Raw genomic sequence first — 17,903 nt, 5'->3', positions numbered from 1 at the left:
TTCCACGTATTGACATCGGTTTTCTAGATACGATTTAAACCAACTATAAGCGGGCCCTCTGACACCTGATCACGCGTATGCGCACTACGTAAAATTATAATTACTCCGTTTATCAAATATCTGGACATACGAAGTCTCGAAGCAGTTCTCTACGCGCCGCCGAGCGCGACGTGGCGTAACCTGACGTGGGGTAACCAATGGTTACATACTAATTGCATGTGATATACTGCTATTACTTGATAACTATATGGACGATGGTCAATATGGTGGTGAAGACAGTGACCGTAAGGCTCCAGATTTGAATACTGCTATAGATTTAAATAGAAAGAAAACTTGAAAATACATGTTCTGTTACAATTTGTGCCAATCTTTTCGATGCCTCTTCAAATTTCATACACAAGTCTCATATTTGTAGTTATTGCGGAATAACTTTCTTCACTTCAGTGCACACAGCACTGGAAACTGTACATGTTCTCCAAGACTCTAAACCCCATTTTAGCAACTAAGTATTAACTAAGCATCATTATCAGCTACAGCCCTCAGCAGTGAGTCAAGATGTCTCTTCTTCCATTTATGCCAATGTTATCTGTCCTGGTAAACAAGTATTAACTATTCTTCATCTGCTCTCTCATATGAACGTCTTCCTGGTTTTTCCTCAACCGTACGACGTCGGAGTGTCGGAGGTATTATTTTCTTTATCCGAAATAATGCTATCACTTTCCGATAATTGTGATGCTTTGCTGTGCAGCTTAACTGTGTTCTTTCACGTATTTTCACACAAAAAGTGTTGGCTTGATTTTGTCAAAGATGACACGCGTGCCGAACCAATGGTCTGACAGCTAAGGATGCTAAAAACCGTGTGAAGATTAGAAGTAAAGTTGGAAAGTGGGCTCTGGGCTCTGAAGCTTAACGTCTTAGGAAGAAACCGGCGAACCTTCATATTATTATCAGATTATTAATGAAAAATATACGGGTCACTAATGTTTGACTATCAATGGAAAAGTCGACAATAGTGTCAGTCTAGTAGCAGACATTTTTCAAGCTCGTATGAGAGTTAATTTTGATAGATTTATTATTGGGATTTGTAGTTTGTTATTAGATCAGGAAGTACACTATGACTGCTATATCATGAATGCCTGGTTGGTAGCGTTGGATTGGAACAGGCAGTGGTCTGTAACTTCCGTACCTCCAGTTTTATCGTTATGTTATTGTTATGTGGTATTAGATAACGTTGATTGGGATAATTGTATCAAATTAACAGGTTAGGATATAACTCTTTCTAAATACATAAGTAATGATTGACTATTCTGTAACAAATTACCTAAATCATCTTTTTCTTAATTAAAAAAATATTTATCTCGAACGGTGTACAATGATGACGGGAATGTCCTATGACATTAAGCAATTTTGCAGTTCAAATGTATTTCTAATATACATAGAAACAGACTTCAATAATTTAGGATGAGTTACACCGTCAAATTTTATGTTGATTTTGCACGCTGACGTTTAGATGAATGATGATGATGATAAAACTCTAAAATGTTTCTTAGTACATTTAATTGTAATTCAAGTAATGCTTTTACTAAAATTAATTACAATTTGCTATCATGATAGATTAATTACGACAAAAATAATTTTATGAGGATATCTTTAATACGGAGCTGTAGCTCCATCATCAATACCGCTTTTGCAGGTTCTTCTTCTCAATTAGAAGCCTCCTTCAATTTATTCGTCAATATCTTAAAAATAAGTAATAATTTTTCTAGTTTTTTTTTAATACCATTCAATTTCCATATAGTTCAGGTTGTTTCCCTGTGACCAGCGGAGCCAGACACATTAGAGCAAGCACCGACGTGTGACCGACGGTACTGCACAGTAGACCTAGGCATAGGATAGACAGGACAGGAAGATCCTTCATCGTCTCTCTCACTCCCTCTCTCTCTTATCCTCACGTGTACCCTGTTACATTCGGGGCTGTGAGCCAGCGCAAAAAAACAAAACTTAAAATTTTGAAGATTTAACTGTGATTTCACAACCGTTTGTCTACCTGACGTTGTCCCTCGATGGGAATGCTGCTATGGCTTATCGCTTACGCAGGCGCAGAACAGCACGCTATGACGTCGTTCTTTGTCATCATTACGGCTTTTGTCTACCCGCTGATCAGGAACCATTAACCTCATATTGAACGCCATCCTTCTCTATTCTATGTGTCCCCAATGTATGTACCATTCCGGTAGATATTCGATGCCGTAGTCTAATGATGATGTAACGCGATACTAGAAAGCCATAACGGTCAATTCTCCTATTCTATCTCCTACTGAAAGATCAAGTTATACAGTCCATGTTTCGATATTTATTAACCTTAATATTCTACACGGGTTTTCTCAAAGATTCTTAATCAAAATGAATTGCTATTGCCACTTATTCCGAGTAAAACTAGGTAATAAATTTTGTATCAAAAAACCTGCAGTACTTACTGCTGCATTTTTCCATACTTATATTTTTTCACGGTAGTCGATTTAAAATTAAACCGTTCTTATTGCGGACTTGTCATATCACCGCGAAAGCTTCATGATCTTATCTTGTAACACAAAAGTAATTGAGAGATTAAGATAACAAAACTTTCAAACAATCTTCCTTATTTATCTGTCGAAGTTGACTGACCTTTCCATTACTTTATTCACCAAATATTTATGCTAAAAATATATCTGCAAGTAAAATTTAAATATGTAAAAGCCACATTATTATGTCATAAAAATACCTTAGTGAACAAAGGCAAAGAAAAAGACAAACATAAACACGTTAACCAAACAATGCTTCATCAAACAAGGCCGCATCTGTTTTTTCACAGCTCTACGTCATTTCTTGAGGATCCGAAAGCGAATCTCTACGGCCCAATGTACGCAACGGCAGGCGTTCAGTTTATTTCGTGCGGTTGGGGCTCTATGTGCTTTACTCTCTTGCCCTATAGTTCGAATTTTTAAAAAGGTTCCAACGCGCCAAATTTATTATTTCAAAATTGGAATTCGCGGCTAAAAGTGCTCTTGTGACAATGACTTGTTCTTTTTTAAATGCAAAAATGGCACGTGTTTTTTGCGTATTTTACCTGGCAACCCAGTTTTTAAAGTTTTAATTTTAAGTGTGCCGAAATGTGACCGTGTTTGTGAAACTGTTTTGATGACATGAATCTTGGTTTATCATCGTGATTTTAAACTTTTATTACACTTTTAAAGAATCAGGTTATCTGCCAGAAGCATTTTTAAACTTTGTTAATTTTTTACATTTCCAATTTATATAATAAACAAAATAATTTATGTTATAAAGACTTAACAATGGTTGTTGCAATTTTTATTTTCAATTTCTCAATACTGTTGTGAAAAGTTAATCTTCTTAATATTTTATCTGTGAATTCTCACAATTATCTATATTTATTAGGTAACAATAACTGTGACCACACTTCTAACCACAAGGCGACGTGACTTTATTATTACAATAAATTCAATGACTTTTTCTCTTTAGCCACATTTTCATAAATTTTTAGGGTTTCGTAGCAAAAAAAAAAGTAAAAAAGGAACCTTAAGTCGATATCCATTTGTCAAGATCGTTTTTGTCAAGAACGTATAAAGGTATTGATATGAAATTTGCAATACAGGTAAAAACAAAAAATCTGAAAATGTAAATATATCAAAATAAAACTAAATATATGAAACACTTCGAACACCTTTCAAATAATCCAAATCGCATAAGTTTTTTCGCTCACGGATCACCTAATAATCTGTCAAACGGACATAATAAGCTCGAATCACGTGTAAGTTTGTAAATTTTATGCACAAATAGTGTGTACCATAGATAAAAGAAATATATGTGCGTACCTTATACTAATTATGACACCAATCATGTAAGTTGTACCACAAGGTTTTAGAACCTTCGAGACAACAAATGATCCATACAAAAATTTGTTATAAGTAGCACCCTCAAACCGAACTGTCTCATTTTTTACCAAACAATTTTTTTATCTCGATGACATCATAATTTAAGGTTGAGCAGACTTCATACTTTTCGCTTTGGCGATTACTGTTAGAGAATTGAAAATTTATAAATGTTCCCATTTACTATACCTAGATTCAATATTTACATTTTGATGAATCCGCTTTAAACTGGGTGCTTCTGAGAGTTTGTTTAGATAATTATACCGTATTTATTTTAATGTCTAACGCATTCTAACGTGCATATTATATAAAGCATATAGTATAATATTTACGTTAACTTTTAAAACAAAGTAAAAATATAAATTAAAGTTAAGGTAACCTGCAACTTTTTTAACATAAGGAAAATAATATTTCCTCATTAGAATTAAGGCGACTAAACATAAACTTAAATATTAATTGATACTGGTGCGAAATAGCATGTCTGCGTTGCTTCAAGTCAATGGCCAAACTTAGAAATGTGTTAGCGGAACCACACACCGCTGATTCGAGACAATGGGTTAAACAATGGGTTAAATAAGAAACCGTTTAATTGGGCAAAGTACTTTACCGGATAGCGTTAGACTTACAAGATAATTAACAATTCAATGAAATACTAGTTTTTGTATGTATAATAGTTTTAAGCAATAGTTTATTTCGTCAATTAGATTTTATTCTGTAAGTTAAGAATCACAAAACTGTTTGCTTGTTTTGGTTTTAGTTTATAGACGGGTAATGTTGAGAGATGCCGAGAAAACGAGAGTTAAATGGAGCTTCTCGAAATGCTATGTGTGACTGTGGAGCGGATCAATCCATAGCTCATCTCTTGTCTTGTCCAAACTGTCCCTGTCCTGCTTCACAGACCTGTATGAGGCTAATGACAAGGCAGTCGCTGGGGCTACGTTAGTGTTGCCGAACCATCGATAGTTTTACAATCGATAGTTTCAATCGAAAAAGGCCATACTATCGATAGGATTATCGATAGCTATTTTGGAGAAATACTATTAATAAAGAGCAATAGTATAGATTGTATTGCCCTGATATATAACTTCAAGGTAGCCTCATATTATTTTGATAATATTTTTTGAAATTTAATGACAATACATTTACTACATCTATGGGCCTAATCTATATAAATTGAAATGTTAAATGAAGTTTATAATTATAATACTTGTGAATTCATAAATTGTTTGGCATGCTATGTATCTTTGTTCTTTGAGAATAAACAACTTTAAATAAATTCCAGATTTTGTCAAAAAATGAGTCACTATCTCAAACCATATTTAAATCCAACCATTTCTGGTGACATATGAAATCTCCGTTTGCATGCATTTATTGAACTTTCATTGACCAAATATATAATCGATAGCATATCTAATATCCCAGAGCAATGCTATCGGTAGTGTCGACAGCATATCCAAATATCTCTGGGATATTAGATGTGCTATCGATACTATTGCTTTTTCTCAAACTATCGATAGTTAATTGAAATCGATAGTTATCATCGAGCGGCAACACTAGGCTACGCTGGCTAAATTGATATATTTTTTTTCTATCTTCTTCTTCTTGACCTTATCCCACTCGTGTGGGGTCGGCACAGTATGTAAGTTCCTTCCATTTTGTTCTGTCATTTGCCATATCCATTGATACTCCTTTCCTGTTCATACTAACCTTGACACACCCCATCCATTTCTTCTTAGGTCTTCCTCTATTCCTAGAAACCTTTACTTCCATATTTAATACCCTTTGAGTGACGTGATTTTCATCTCTTCTTAAAATATGCCCGTACCAGTATTTGGACATTCTATATACACGTAAAATATCAAGAGCGCTATACGAAATCATATTAGATTTCACTTTCAAGCTCGAATCAGCAGTAAAGTTTAAGTGTCGATAACATTATTATTTGTCGCATTAAATAGCATTTAAATGTATTACATGATAATAATGTATCAATGTTGCAAAATCTAATAGGTGACTAGCTTTTGCCCGTGGTACCAGCCGCGAAAATAGTGTACGTGTGTGTGTGTACAGCAAAACCTTCACAATATTATCCACTAACAGATTGATATACAGACATGGTTGAGATTTCATTTTACCATTGTTTATTATAGTACTTCAATTAAAATCATTAAACACCCAATAAAAAAGCCACAGTCGTTTAATTAATATATTATAGTACGTATATTTATGCTTTTCAATGAAAACAATAGTAGATTAGTAGCCAAGGGCTGTAAGGCATCAATTGCTGCCCGAGATATTATTTATGTACGCGAATTGTTTGAAAGAGTGAAGCGTTTTTTTTTATTACTTACCGCCTTAGGGTTTTTCTAGTTACATTATTACCCTAGAGCTCTAATTGGTCATTTACAAGCCCCATTTGGAGGTAATAAGGACCTACTTACCGAACAGAGATGAGATATGTAAAATGCACATTTAAATCTTCGAACTCTCATCTTTTATGTAGTTTGAAGAATACCATAGATAAAAGAAATATATAAGAAAACCTCAATTCTCAATGATCATTGTATTGGTCGCTATAATGACACTTCAAGTTTAATTTCCAACACGTAAAATATTGTTTTGTTAACTATACAAGTGAGAAATTTCATAATTACGAATTAAAATAAGTGTAACAGTTGCCAGTGAAAGTGTGCGAATGTCGAAAAACATCAAAAATATACGACATTCAGATCTGAGAACTGTTTTCAAAGAGTGAAAGTTTTATGCATAATTCAAAATTGATTTTATATAGATCGATACAGTTATATCATAATTTATTATAAAATCTCATAACGAGAATTAATTTTGCCAGATTGGCTCATCATTGCAGTATTAATTGGCAATGCTGCCAGCCTTTTGGACACTTTGCCGCTGAATGCCGCGCTTAATGGACTTAAGTTGTAATATATATATTTAAATTAGTTTATTTCAAGATGTTATTAATATTTTTTAAATAGGTTTATTTATGTACTGTCTTAGATAAAGTAATAACTTTGGGGTCATTAGTGGAAATTCTTTTTTAGGTTTAAAGGAGCAATTCGTTCATTTTTAGTACCTACCTATTAGGCAAACATTTTTAGTAGTTGTACCTTTTATTCGTCTGGAAACGGCGCAGAATGTATTCTCCCATCCTTGAAGAGCATTTTGTTATTCACTATAAATAAGTACTTCTTTTTAAAATAAAAATTTAGGCCGTCGACTTCAAATATAATAAAATTGTTGTTGCGTTGTTGTCCAACCTACGGCTATTGACATTTTAAAAATTACACTCCCAAAATGGCGGCGGCTATAACTTTAAACCTATATTTGGTCAATGCAAGTTCAATAAATGCATGCAAACGGAGATTTCATATGTCACCAGAAAAGGTTGGATTTAAATATGGTTGGAGATAGTGACTCATTTTTTCGAGCGCTGACATTGACAAAATCTGGAATTTATTTAAAGTTGTTTATTCTCAAAGAACAAAGATACATAGCATGCCAAACAATTTATGAATTCACAAGTATTATAATTATAAACTTCATTTAACATTTCAATTTATATAGATTAGGCCCATAGATGTAGTAAATGTATTGTCATTAAATTTAAAAAAATATTATCAAAATAATATGAGTTATTATATATTACCTTGAAGTTATATTTCACGTCGTATCTGCTTTATAAGCATTTTATTTTGGTTTACAAGCGATGCAACACATATAAAGGAAAGTGAGTCAAATTAATAAAAATAAATTTCTCAGTTTTAATAACGACGACGACGAATTTTTGACGACCTCGGTGGCGCAGTGGTAAAGTTCTTGCCACTGAACTGAGAGATCCCGGGTTCGATCCCCGGTCGGGTCACGATGGAAAATGATCTTTTTCTGATTGACCCGGGTCTTGGATGTTTATCTATATATGTATTTGTTATAAAATATAGTATGGTTGAGTTAGTATCCCATAACACAAGTCTCTAACTTACTTTGGGGCTAGCTCAATCTGTCTGTTCTAATATATTTATTTATTATTTAATAAAATATGTCTACGAAAGTGCTTCTACGAAACGAATGTGCTACGCCTTATCAAAAGCTTTAATGCGTCATTAATTTAAAGTGGGTGCGTGAAATTCGATCATATTTAGTGTCGTGACTGTCAAATAAAGCACAAGTTATTACTTAAACTAGTAGTGCATTTATAATTTTAGAATTATTTCCGCGTTCAATGTACTTTACTGCTGTATCATGTTTTATGTGCTGGCGTTAAAACACCTACACATTGTCACAAAATATAATCAATAAGACAGGTAGAAGTTGATATATATCGCTAAAATAATGTTTCGTATTTTTGATTTTATGAAAACATTATAACTGTGAAGAAATATTATTATTTTATTATATACATCTTCTTGACCCTTTTTCTGCTCACGTGTGGTCGATACAGTGGGTTAACTTCCATTAGCTCTTGTCTTTCCTTTCATTGACGCAATCCATCTACCTCCAGGTTTACCAAACTAATAAATTAAGAGACTAACAAACTTTTAATAAAATCAATTTGGTTTCTGCATAGAATTTGGAAATCTTTACGAATGTAAGATTCTAGTTTATCGTTTAAAGATTTAAAAGTAAATGAGCAATTTGCAGTTAAACCTTCACGTGATAAAGAAAAAAGTTTAACGATACATTTAATACCTTTGAGATTTTTTTCATTACTACCAATGATTGGATTTGATTGTAAAGTTTTTTCTCTTATTTGAGTATTAAATCTATCTAAAGGCGTTTATTAGAGGATTTTTTAAATTTTAATATGATAAGTATGATTTGTATGTGGCATTATTGACGTTGATGTAATACGGGCTGCAGTAACGTGGGATACACAAGAAACAATCAGTGCATTTGTTATCAGTTATATTACTTTTGTTGACAACATCTAACTGATGAAGTAGTTCATATTGTATGTCATAATACTAATAATAATCTTTTGATAGAATGAACTGATAAGCTGGTCCTGTTCCCACATGCCTGTTCATATTTTCTCTTTATTTGTTAAATGTGATATTAAATTCTTGTTAAAAAATATTTGTAGGGATATCGTTTTAAATTTAGTTTTGTATGTTGACGAAATATTTTTGCAATATTGTGTTAACAGTATTTTTCAATTTTATTCCTATAAATAAGATGTTTACAAGCTTCAGAGATAGGAGTATATAATTATTTTCTAAGAATTAAATTCATTTGCAACAACCATTGCTTCTCTTACGAAAAAGATATATATTTAAAGAAAATGTTTAGACCGCCATTCGCGGTGTCTGGTTAGCGCCAAGCAATTTCTTTAATCGCACTTTAAACTTTAACTCAATAACAAAATTACAGGGGTTTTAAATGGACGCAATCATACTTAAAGTGGCCGTAACAATGTAATGGCAAGCAGGACTGTAAGGAAAATAAAAAAAGGCAAAAATAAAGACGCCAACATACCTGGATCCGCCAATGAGCTTCCAGCTGTTATTGGTACTTTGGCGAAAGACATGAAAGTCCAAATAATAAAGAAATCTACTGAAACCAAAAACAGTTCAAATGTAATAAACCATCCAATTACTTCGCAAAATACAGACATTCAACAAAACAAAATGGCTGAATTCAACGTCACAAAACTGATAGCAGACCTATCCGAAAATTCAAGAGCTTCTAAAGGTGAAATAGAGCAAATTCAAAAGAAATTATTCCAACAAGCAAACGAAATTTTAAAAGTCAACGCCTTTGCAAATTCTAATCCAACGGAACCACGTATTGTTGATAGCACACAGAAATATAGTAACGCACCTATTTATGGAAGGTTGCCAATATTGAGAAATCATAACGCTGTACCGCAAGTAAATACTGTCTCATTGAGCCAACAAGATCGTAGCAAGTTAGTTTCGCGCCAAAACCTGCCTATTGCAAACATGGCCGTTGCGACGAAGGCCGTCGACGCGCGCCGAGCGGACAATCAACTTGGCGACACACAACTAGTCCCAGAGAAGCTACAAGAAAATATCTTGCAGTTCCCCGTGGATAATGCGGGCGCAATGATAAATAGCGACCAGGGAAATATGCAAAGGGTCGCCACATCGTCGGTGGACGCGGGAAGAGGTGTTTTTTTCTACGAAACGGGTTCTGCTGCGAGCCGCTTGCCTGCCAGTGCGCGCGCCGCTCCGCCAAGAGGTGAATGTCTTGTTGTCAAATTCGAAATAATTCCTTTTCTGAACGCTTCTAATTAGTGCGTTCTTGCTGTGTGAAAATCTTTATTATTGTTATCGTCGCGTTCACGTGTGATTTCGGCGATAGCTAAAACTTGGAGCTACATGGGATTCCTTATCGTTTTAATGTCTTAATACTTGTGTCGTGTGAATGGGCGAAAGTCGAAAGCTCGTGTGTCTTAAGGTGCCGATGACTCGAGTATTGTGTCCATAACGGTTATTTCATCAAGTGGTTCATAGTGATTTGGATCCGGTATGTACGTCCTTGCTGTTTCTTTGTTAGCAAACCTTTTGAGAAGTCTGCTTGCGTGACAGAACGCAAAATTGATCTTTGGTATGAGACCAAACTTGTTTCAGCTTACTTACTATCTTTGAATTTTTATTACCGATTACATAAGTAAGTGGCTATATTTTCCTTATATGTAAATAAGTACAAGTTTGAGTTTATTAAGTTCTGCAACAATCTTTGTTTTAGTTATTTATGTCACTCAAATAAACGTTTGATGATAAATTAGGCTCAACTTACCTGATGCTAAGGACTACCTTTTGGACACTTGGAGAAGGTTTTATTAAATGCAAGGTGCAAGATAGGGAAATAATAACTATAAAAAACTTATATTAATTAATCCCACTGTCTAGTGACAATAATATAAGTTTTTTATCTTTCACGGCTATAACATAAAAATCTAAAATTTTAAGGTTAAATTCCTGACTATATTTGTAGTTATTCCACCAAATCTCTCTCTCTTGGTCTCATGCAAATAATTGGGATCTTGTTATATTTAAAGGCAGACATAAAAAAAGGCTTAATATACCAGTTTGCTGACATTTTGAGATGCACATTTCGCGATATCTCCCGTATGTTGTGGTAATCCATCAATGTCCTTGTCGGATTTCCACAACATGATTTATTCAAGTCAGCAAATTGCACATTTGCATCAAAAGAATATAAAGAAGCAGTAACTTTTCAATATTACTTTGTATAGCTTTTGGTTGTGTCATTTTCTACATTTATGATAAATATCAAAGGTACAATACTTCACGTAACTAATAAGATTTTTTTTTTTTTAAATGTAATTTTTTCCACGAGTTTTTATTGTCGTCTAACATATCTTATTGCATTCAAAGCGTGACTAGAAAATTCATGTCCGCGCATTAACCTTGAGGAGTTCCCTCGTTGGAAGCCGATCCTGGGCGCATCATCAGATCAAGCTTGATATTATGATGATGATAATGATCATTATGATAAGCTTATCATAATGATAGATTGTCATGAAAACAGAAACTACTTCGAAGACTTCAACTATATAAGCTCAGATACAGATATTTAAGGCGCTTCTTTAAACTTTTTTCAATTTGAATCGAAATCATTATACATACTGTAATTATAAATCATTCTGTAATTACAGAATGTTTAATGGTTACCGGGTATTTTTTTACTTATCATCTAGCGGTGAGGTTTACTTGTGAATAACCTGACCTCAGTACACGCAACGGTTGTGAGGTACAAAATGTTTAAGTAGGTACTAGTTTTCGATTTGATGGATATCCTTACATAATAAAACAGAGTTGGCTGCCGCGTCTGCTGTTCGCGGTAAACTCAAAAACTACTTGCACGGATTTTCATGCGGTTTGTGATTCTCGAAAAATTATACACACCGTTTAGGTGTGTATAATTTATTACGTTTTTAATCGAGCAAAGCCGGAAGAAGCTATAGTGTATAATAAATGTGAGTTTTTTGTCAAAATAGGTTCTGATTGTTCAATAGCTATTATATAAAAGTATAACAAAAAATTTAAAAAATTGGACCGTTCTTATGTTTTATTACTAGAACTTCTGGTTATATATAATTTGTGCAAGAACCTAGAAATATTCTATCTTTTTCATAGTCGTATTCCTCATGGCTGAGGGTCTTGGTCATTGTGTAGGTCCATACAAGGTTTTCTTTCACCGGAAGCAAACGTTTGTGATAACATACATGAGTCAGATTGGTATACAAACTTATGTGGCACGAGTAGGATTCGAACCTGGGACCTTTCGATCCACAGGCGGGCGTCTTAACCATTACACCACCACCGCTTCTATAAATAAATTAAAGATAAACAACAAAACATACCTAAGAAAACTATTATGTTACAAAATAGAATGAAAATTATTATGATTTACTGAAACACAATTAATAATATTATACATTACATAAAACCCAGTGGTATGAAACGAATTGTCCATAGACAAAACAATGGAATTTTATACCTACATGCTTTATATTGGTCCAAGATAATGAGTGATTGTTTTAAATAATAAAAATACCATTTAGAATACTCAAGACTACGCTGAAGATTCAATTAACATGAATATATAATTCGTACTAACATTATAAATGCGAAAGTTTATGACGATGTATGTGTGTATATTTGTTACTCTTTCACGCAAACCCACTGGATGTAGATGATACTACAAATGTTACGAAAATTGATAAATAAATAAATAAATATATTAGAACAAATCACACAGATCGAGCTAGCCCCAAAGTAAGTTCGAGACTTGTGTTACGGGATACTGACTCAACGATACTATATTTTATAACAAATACATATATAGATAAACATCCAAGACCCGGGCCAATCAGAAAAAGATCATTTTCCATTATGACCCGACCGGGGATCGAACCCGGGACCTCTCGCTTCAAAGGCAATCACTTTACCACGGCGCCACCGAGGTCATCAAACAGTCAGTCAGGTCGTCAGTGATACACGGGTAGAATATAATAGTGTGATAACATATAGGGTACTTTTTATCCTGAAATTCCCACGGGAGCGAGGCCCCGAGACGCGGCTAGTTGTCAATAAAGGCTACTTAATTCCTAAATCAAAACAGTTGTACACAAATACAATATTATTGTAGTGTTTTTATCCCATTTTTGTTATACTTATTCTAAATTCACAATTAAGTCCAAGATTATTATTTTAAAACAGTTTTCGAATATCGATTAACTATTTTTTTCACCTTACGCTTTTTTTAACCATTACGACGGATATATTTGTAAAACTAAAATTTTATGTTGTAAATACTTTTATTATTATTTAATGCATAATTTTTGTAACTATGATTAATATTTCAAAATATGATTTTAAAATTATCGGAGCAAGATAGATAGATAAACTCTTTATTGCACCATTCACAAGGAGTTATAAGTTACAACAAGATATTCAAACATAATGAGTGCAAAGGCGGACTTATCGCTAATGCAATTTCTTCCAGCCAACCTTTGGATGGAAAGAGACACAAGCGCACTAAGAGAGTGCAGTAAACTTAACAGTATTAAATAAATTGCCAAAAAATAAAATATTAAAACAAAATAGATATAGGAGAAATATATAAACATACAGACAAGCGTAAATGTTGTTGTTATAGAACAATAAATAAATATATAATAGATTAAAGAAGCTTATAAAAGTTGCCTTGTTACAAACAGATGTTATAAACAAAAAACGTCTGACAGTCCTACACCTGCAAAGTCCTTCCGCCCTTCCATAAGAATATTCAATTCTAGACTATATTCTTATGTATTACGATTCAGTTTCTAATGACATTCTTACTTGACCTTTCTTGTTTCGTTTTATTGGCCTAAAGATGTATTTCTAGTGTTGTAAATAAGTTAGAGTCTTAGGTATTATACTTAGGTACAAGTACTAAATTGTTTGTCAGGCATAGCAATTGGGTCGTGAGGGAGGTAGACAGATTTATGCGGGATATTCAGGGATGGAGTAATAGGGATGATTTATTAAAAAAATATATTTATACCCTATGTTATAATCACTGTGATATTTTATAAATATTTTTAGTTTTGTTTTGCTCTCAGTGTTCTGAGCATGCTCATAGTTGCATTCCAGATTACGACGTCCCTAAACCTAGTAGAGTACGCTATTTGAACTTTTCCCCAAAAAAATTATTGATTTTCAACGAATTCTATTCAATTATAAAACTTTTCTATTCATAAATTCTATTTAATTTATTTTAATTGTAGTAAAATGTAAAAAAATATTAAAATTTTTGTGTACATAAATCCTTATACTTATACATATTATAAAACAAAATCTATCTATCTATAGTCTATCTGTCTGTTCGCGATAAACTCAACTACTGCACTGGATTTTCATGCGGTTTTTACCAATAGATATTGTGATTCCTGAGGAAGGTTTGGGTGCATAATTTATCATATTTTACCCGAGCGAAGCCGGGACGGGTCTCTAGTAAATTATAAAACTATCAGTCGAATAGAAAACCTTTTACACTTTTACAAGTATTTACAGTACTCAAATAATTAATTGACCCAAAGTTGTGTAATGAAAAAGTGGACCTAGTTTTTTTTTCAACAATAAATACATTTTTTAATAGCCTGCCAGTATCTAGTCCAACCTGTAGAAGCAGAACAATAGACAATTATCTACAGTAATAGCACCATTTGTGCATTGTGCGAAAAGTATTTCATGAAATCATTATTTTTATGCTCACTTATCGAGATTCGTACATCTAACACCATGTAAATTTTATAATATTTGACAAATTTTAGAAAAGCATATACAAAAACTATAGGATTATTTTGTTTTGTATCTAGTATTAACAATTTTACTATGAAGTTTTTTTTTTCAAGTAAACTTTTAGTATATACCAAAAAATATATAATTTTGACAAGCAACCGCCTGCATGACTTCAACCCTCCCTGCAAATGCTGTCGAAGCGGCCAGCTGCCAAAGCTATAATAGTGTCATTTAGTCGCCTCGTATGATATCCAGAGAGAAAATAGAGTTGTCGTATTCTAAGGCGGAACCACACATCACTAAAAACGTTTTGTATTATATTTTAGTGTATTTATGTTGGATGCAGGCCACTTGCTACCGTTGATGTTGGAGTCTTGAACCCTCAGGGGAGTCCTATTTAAAGCATCGGTTTTCCTGTAACTGAAATGACTTTTTAAATCAAATATTTTGTTAAATCCTATTTAATATTATAAATGCGAAAGTGAGTTTATTTGTATGTTTGTCACCTTTTCACGCTTTATCTATCTGAAGTATGGAGAAGGACACAGGTTACATTTCATCCCGGAAAAATTTACGCAGGAAAAGCCTGAGCTGAAAAGAGCTTTTATACCATAATATACGTGGCCATTTACTAATTAAAGTAAAAAAGTGATAATATATATTTTTAAAGGAAATATAAATTTTGGTACGCTTTTAATAATACCGTTTCCGATGAAGGCGTAACCTGTGTTGCAGTATAACAAAACTCCTATAGTTTCTCAATTGTCCAGAAGGAGAGACCAATAACATTTTATAATATTCGTGTATGAGTATTGTTCGTGTATATGCCAAAAATGGAGACGCATTTCATGAATGATGGTTGCGTGTAACATTCGCTATGCATTGTGAGTTATCATCGTGTACGCACCAATGCATCCTGATTTAGGTCAAATATCTGACGCGAGAGGCGAAGGACGCCCACATGTGGTCAGCTACAGGTTTTGGTCACAACAAGAAGTTACTCTTAAATGTCTAATATTTTATTGACCGAGCTATGTCTACAAATCAACTTGTGCCAAAAATAGTGTAATTCATACGATCTGTCAATAGGATTTTTAAGTTCGTTAGGCAACATAACTCATCAACAATTTATTGTGTTCGCGGGGTCTAAGTTCGCGGCGAACAACCAGCTTATAAGTTTCAGACCTTAAAACCTAAATTAGTTTTTACCCTATATTAGTAAAAGGTTATTACTCCAGTTTCCTAATGCAAGTCGAGATAAGTTCATGATCCTTCTAAATACCTATTTGGCTATAATCAAATCGCTAGACTGTCTTAAGAAAAAATGTGGTGTCACATATGCGAACCACAATGATTTTTCTACGAGTACAACACATTAGAATTCTATTTGTAATATATGTAGATGATTTTTTCTCTCTTTTTTTGATAATCTTTAATTATTATTATTTTGTTCCATTCATTTCCACTCACCCTAAAAAAATTCTTATCTCTCTTTATCACGTATCGGTAGAAAAAGCATCCGATTTGACATCCGACTATTAGACATTTGTGTAATAAAATTAAATAAATCTTTGGTACCTATTTTTATACATAAATAATACGTATTCTACGACTGCTTAATGTATGCAAGCCATCTTATAAGTACTATCGTAAAAGGTACCAAAATGTTGGGAACCAATTCATTTGTCTCGGGAAAATTACGAGCACGGGAAGTGGTAATAAATAACGTTAAATTACACTTTTCCTATTGTCTTCCATCTTGTGCAACGTTTTTTAATACTTTACAATAGGCGAGTGAACTAGGGGGCTAACATGAAACTTAAAACACTAGTTGTCTCTTTTTTAAACCCCGACGCAAAAAGACAGGTGTTATAAGTTTAACATGTCTATCTGTGGCAGTTTTTTTGTGTCATAGATAATTTTATCCCGAGTGTTCTTAGCCATGTTTATGAAATAGATTCAGCCGTTCAAAAGTTGTAGCGAAGTGGATATTGAAAGTCGGGGTCTTTTTAATTTGTCTAACAAATAAACTTGTTACGTACATGCGGACTTAATAACTTGCTACGTATTTGTATGTTTCGTGATAGGCCTTCTAATATAATGTTTAATTTTATAATAGTTACGAAATTCTTATATATCTCTTTTCTTAAATTATTTTAACATACCTGATTCGAATGTAAATTGGTTTGGTGTGATTTATATAAATTTATTACATATGATGGAGTTATAAGAGACCTGTCTTCATAGTCATTTTCTCATAGCTGAGGGTCGTGATCATTACGTCGAATAAAAAACACACAACCACTTTCTTGGCATTATTAATGGAGTGGTTTGCCATTGCCTTCTCCATTTCGCACACAAGTTAATGATCAAACAGTTTGCAGGTTTCCTCGCGATGTTTTCTTCACCGGAAGCGAGTTATTCAGCACTATTATTATTAAGTTATTGCCACTGGATTTGCCAATCCACTCGATAAGTCTGAAAACGAATTGTGCAACGATCCACATAAGCGAATAATTTCCTTTCATAATTTCCGATTAGATAATGATTGTTATCATAATATATTGAATATTTAATAAGCTATTTTGAGTATACTTTAGGTCTATTTTCTGTCTAGAACATAGCCAATGAGGTAAAACCCAGTATAGGTTCCGAAATTCTGGTTTAGCCGTAACATATACATTATGAAATGAAATTATAGAAATTTTTAGCTAATATCAACATTTTAACTGAGAATAGAGAATTTTCTTTTACGTTGAATGCTGCCAGTTCTGATACATTTTCCTATACAAACTCCGCACTGTCGCCAATAGTTTTCAAAACTTCGGTATATACGTTGCTGGTTTTTCATTGCGGTAAATAAAAGCACTCATACTAAGTACGCTATGTTCACGCATTCGCGTCGGCATGTGTATACTGAGTAGTGTAATATTGTTATTTCTATAAGAATACCTTAAAAATATAGGAATGACCATTGTATTAACGTCTGTGTGTGTATGTGTATCAGATTGTCTGTCAAAACTCTGTCCTTGTCTATTGCAGATGGCATTATATGCAAATTTTCATATCGTAACTTATCTAGTGAAAGGTATGTATGTTTTGATGGGTTGTTATTTTGGTCTAGTTATTTTTTTTTGGCGTATCATGATTATTCATGATCAAAGTTAAGATTACACGA

The 17,903-nt window shown here is 33.3% G+C and overlaps 1 protein-coding gene across 2 annotated transcripts in view; it reads left to right on the top strand.

The window, feature by feature from the left end:
* The window catches only part of LOC128674166 (uncharacterized), a 67,565-nt gene that overhangs the window by 23,070 nt on the left and 26,592 nt on the right, over positions 1-17,903 (top strand). Inside the window, exons 1-2 of one of the 2 annotated variants that reach the window (XM_053752547.2) lie at positions 2,927-3,192; positions 9,318-10,148. The exons of the other annotated variant lie outside the window; for it this stretch is intronic. Of the exons in view, the coding sequence (XP_053608522.1) occupies positions 9,365-10,148 (784 nt within the window). The 5' untranslated portion in view covers positions 2,927-3,192; positions 9,318-9,364. Of the gene's footprint in view, positions 1-2,926; positions 3,193-9,317; positions 10,149-17,903 lie in introns of those variants that run through there. 2 annotated transcript variants of the gene reach the window in all.

This window comes from Plodia interpunctella, chromosome 12 (assembly GCF_027563975.2).
Source record: "Plodia interpunctella isolate USDA-ARS_2022_Savannah chromosome 12, ilPloInte3.2, whole genome shotgun sequence".
Lineage (NCBI taxonomy): Eukaryota > Metazoa > Arthropoda > Insecta > Lepidoptera > Pyralidae > Plodia > Plodia interpunctella.
The sequence above is the reverse complement of the archived record's forward strand: the minus strand, read 5'-3'. Positions and strand labels throughout refer to the sequence as shown.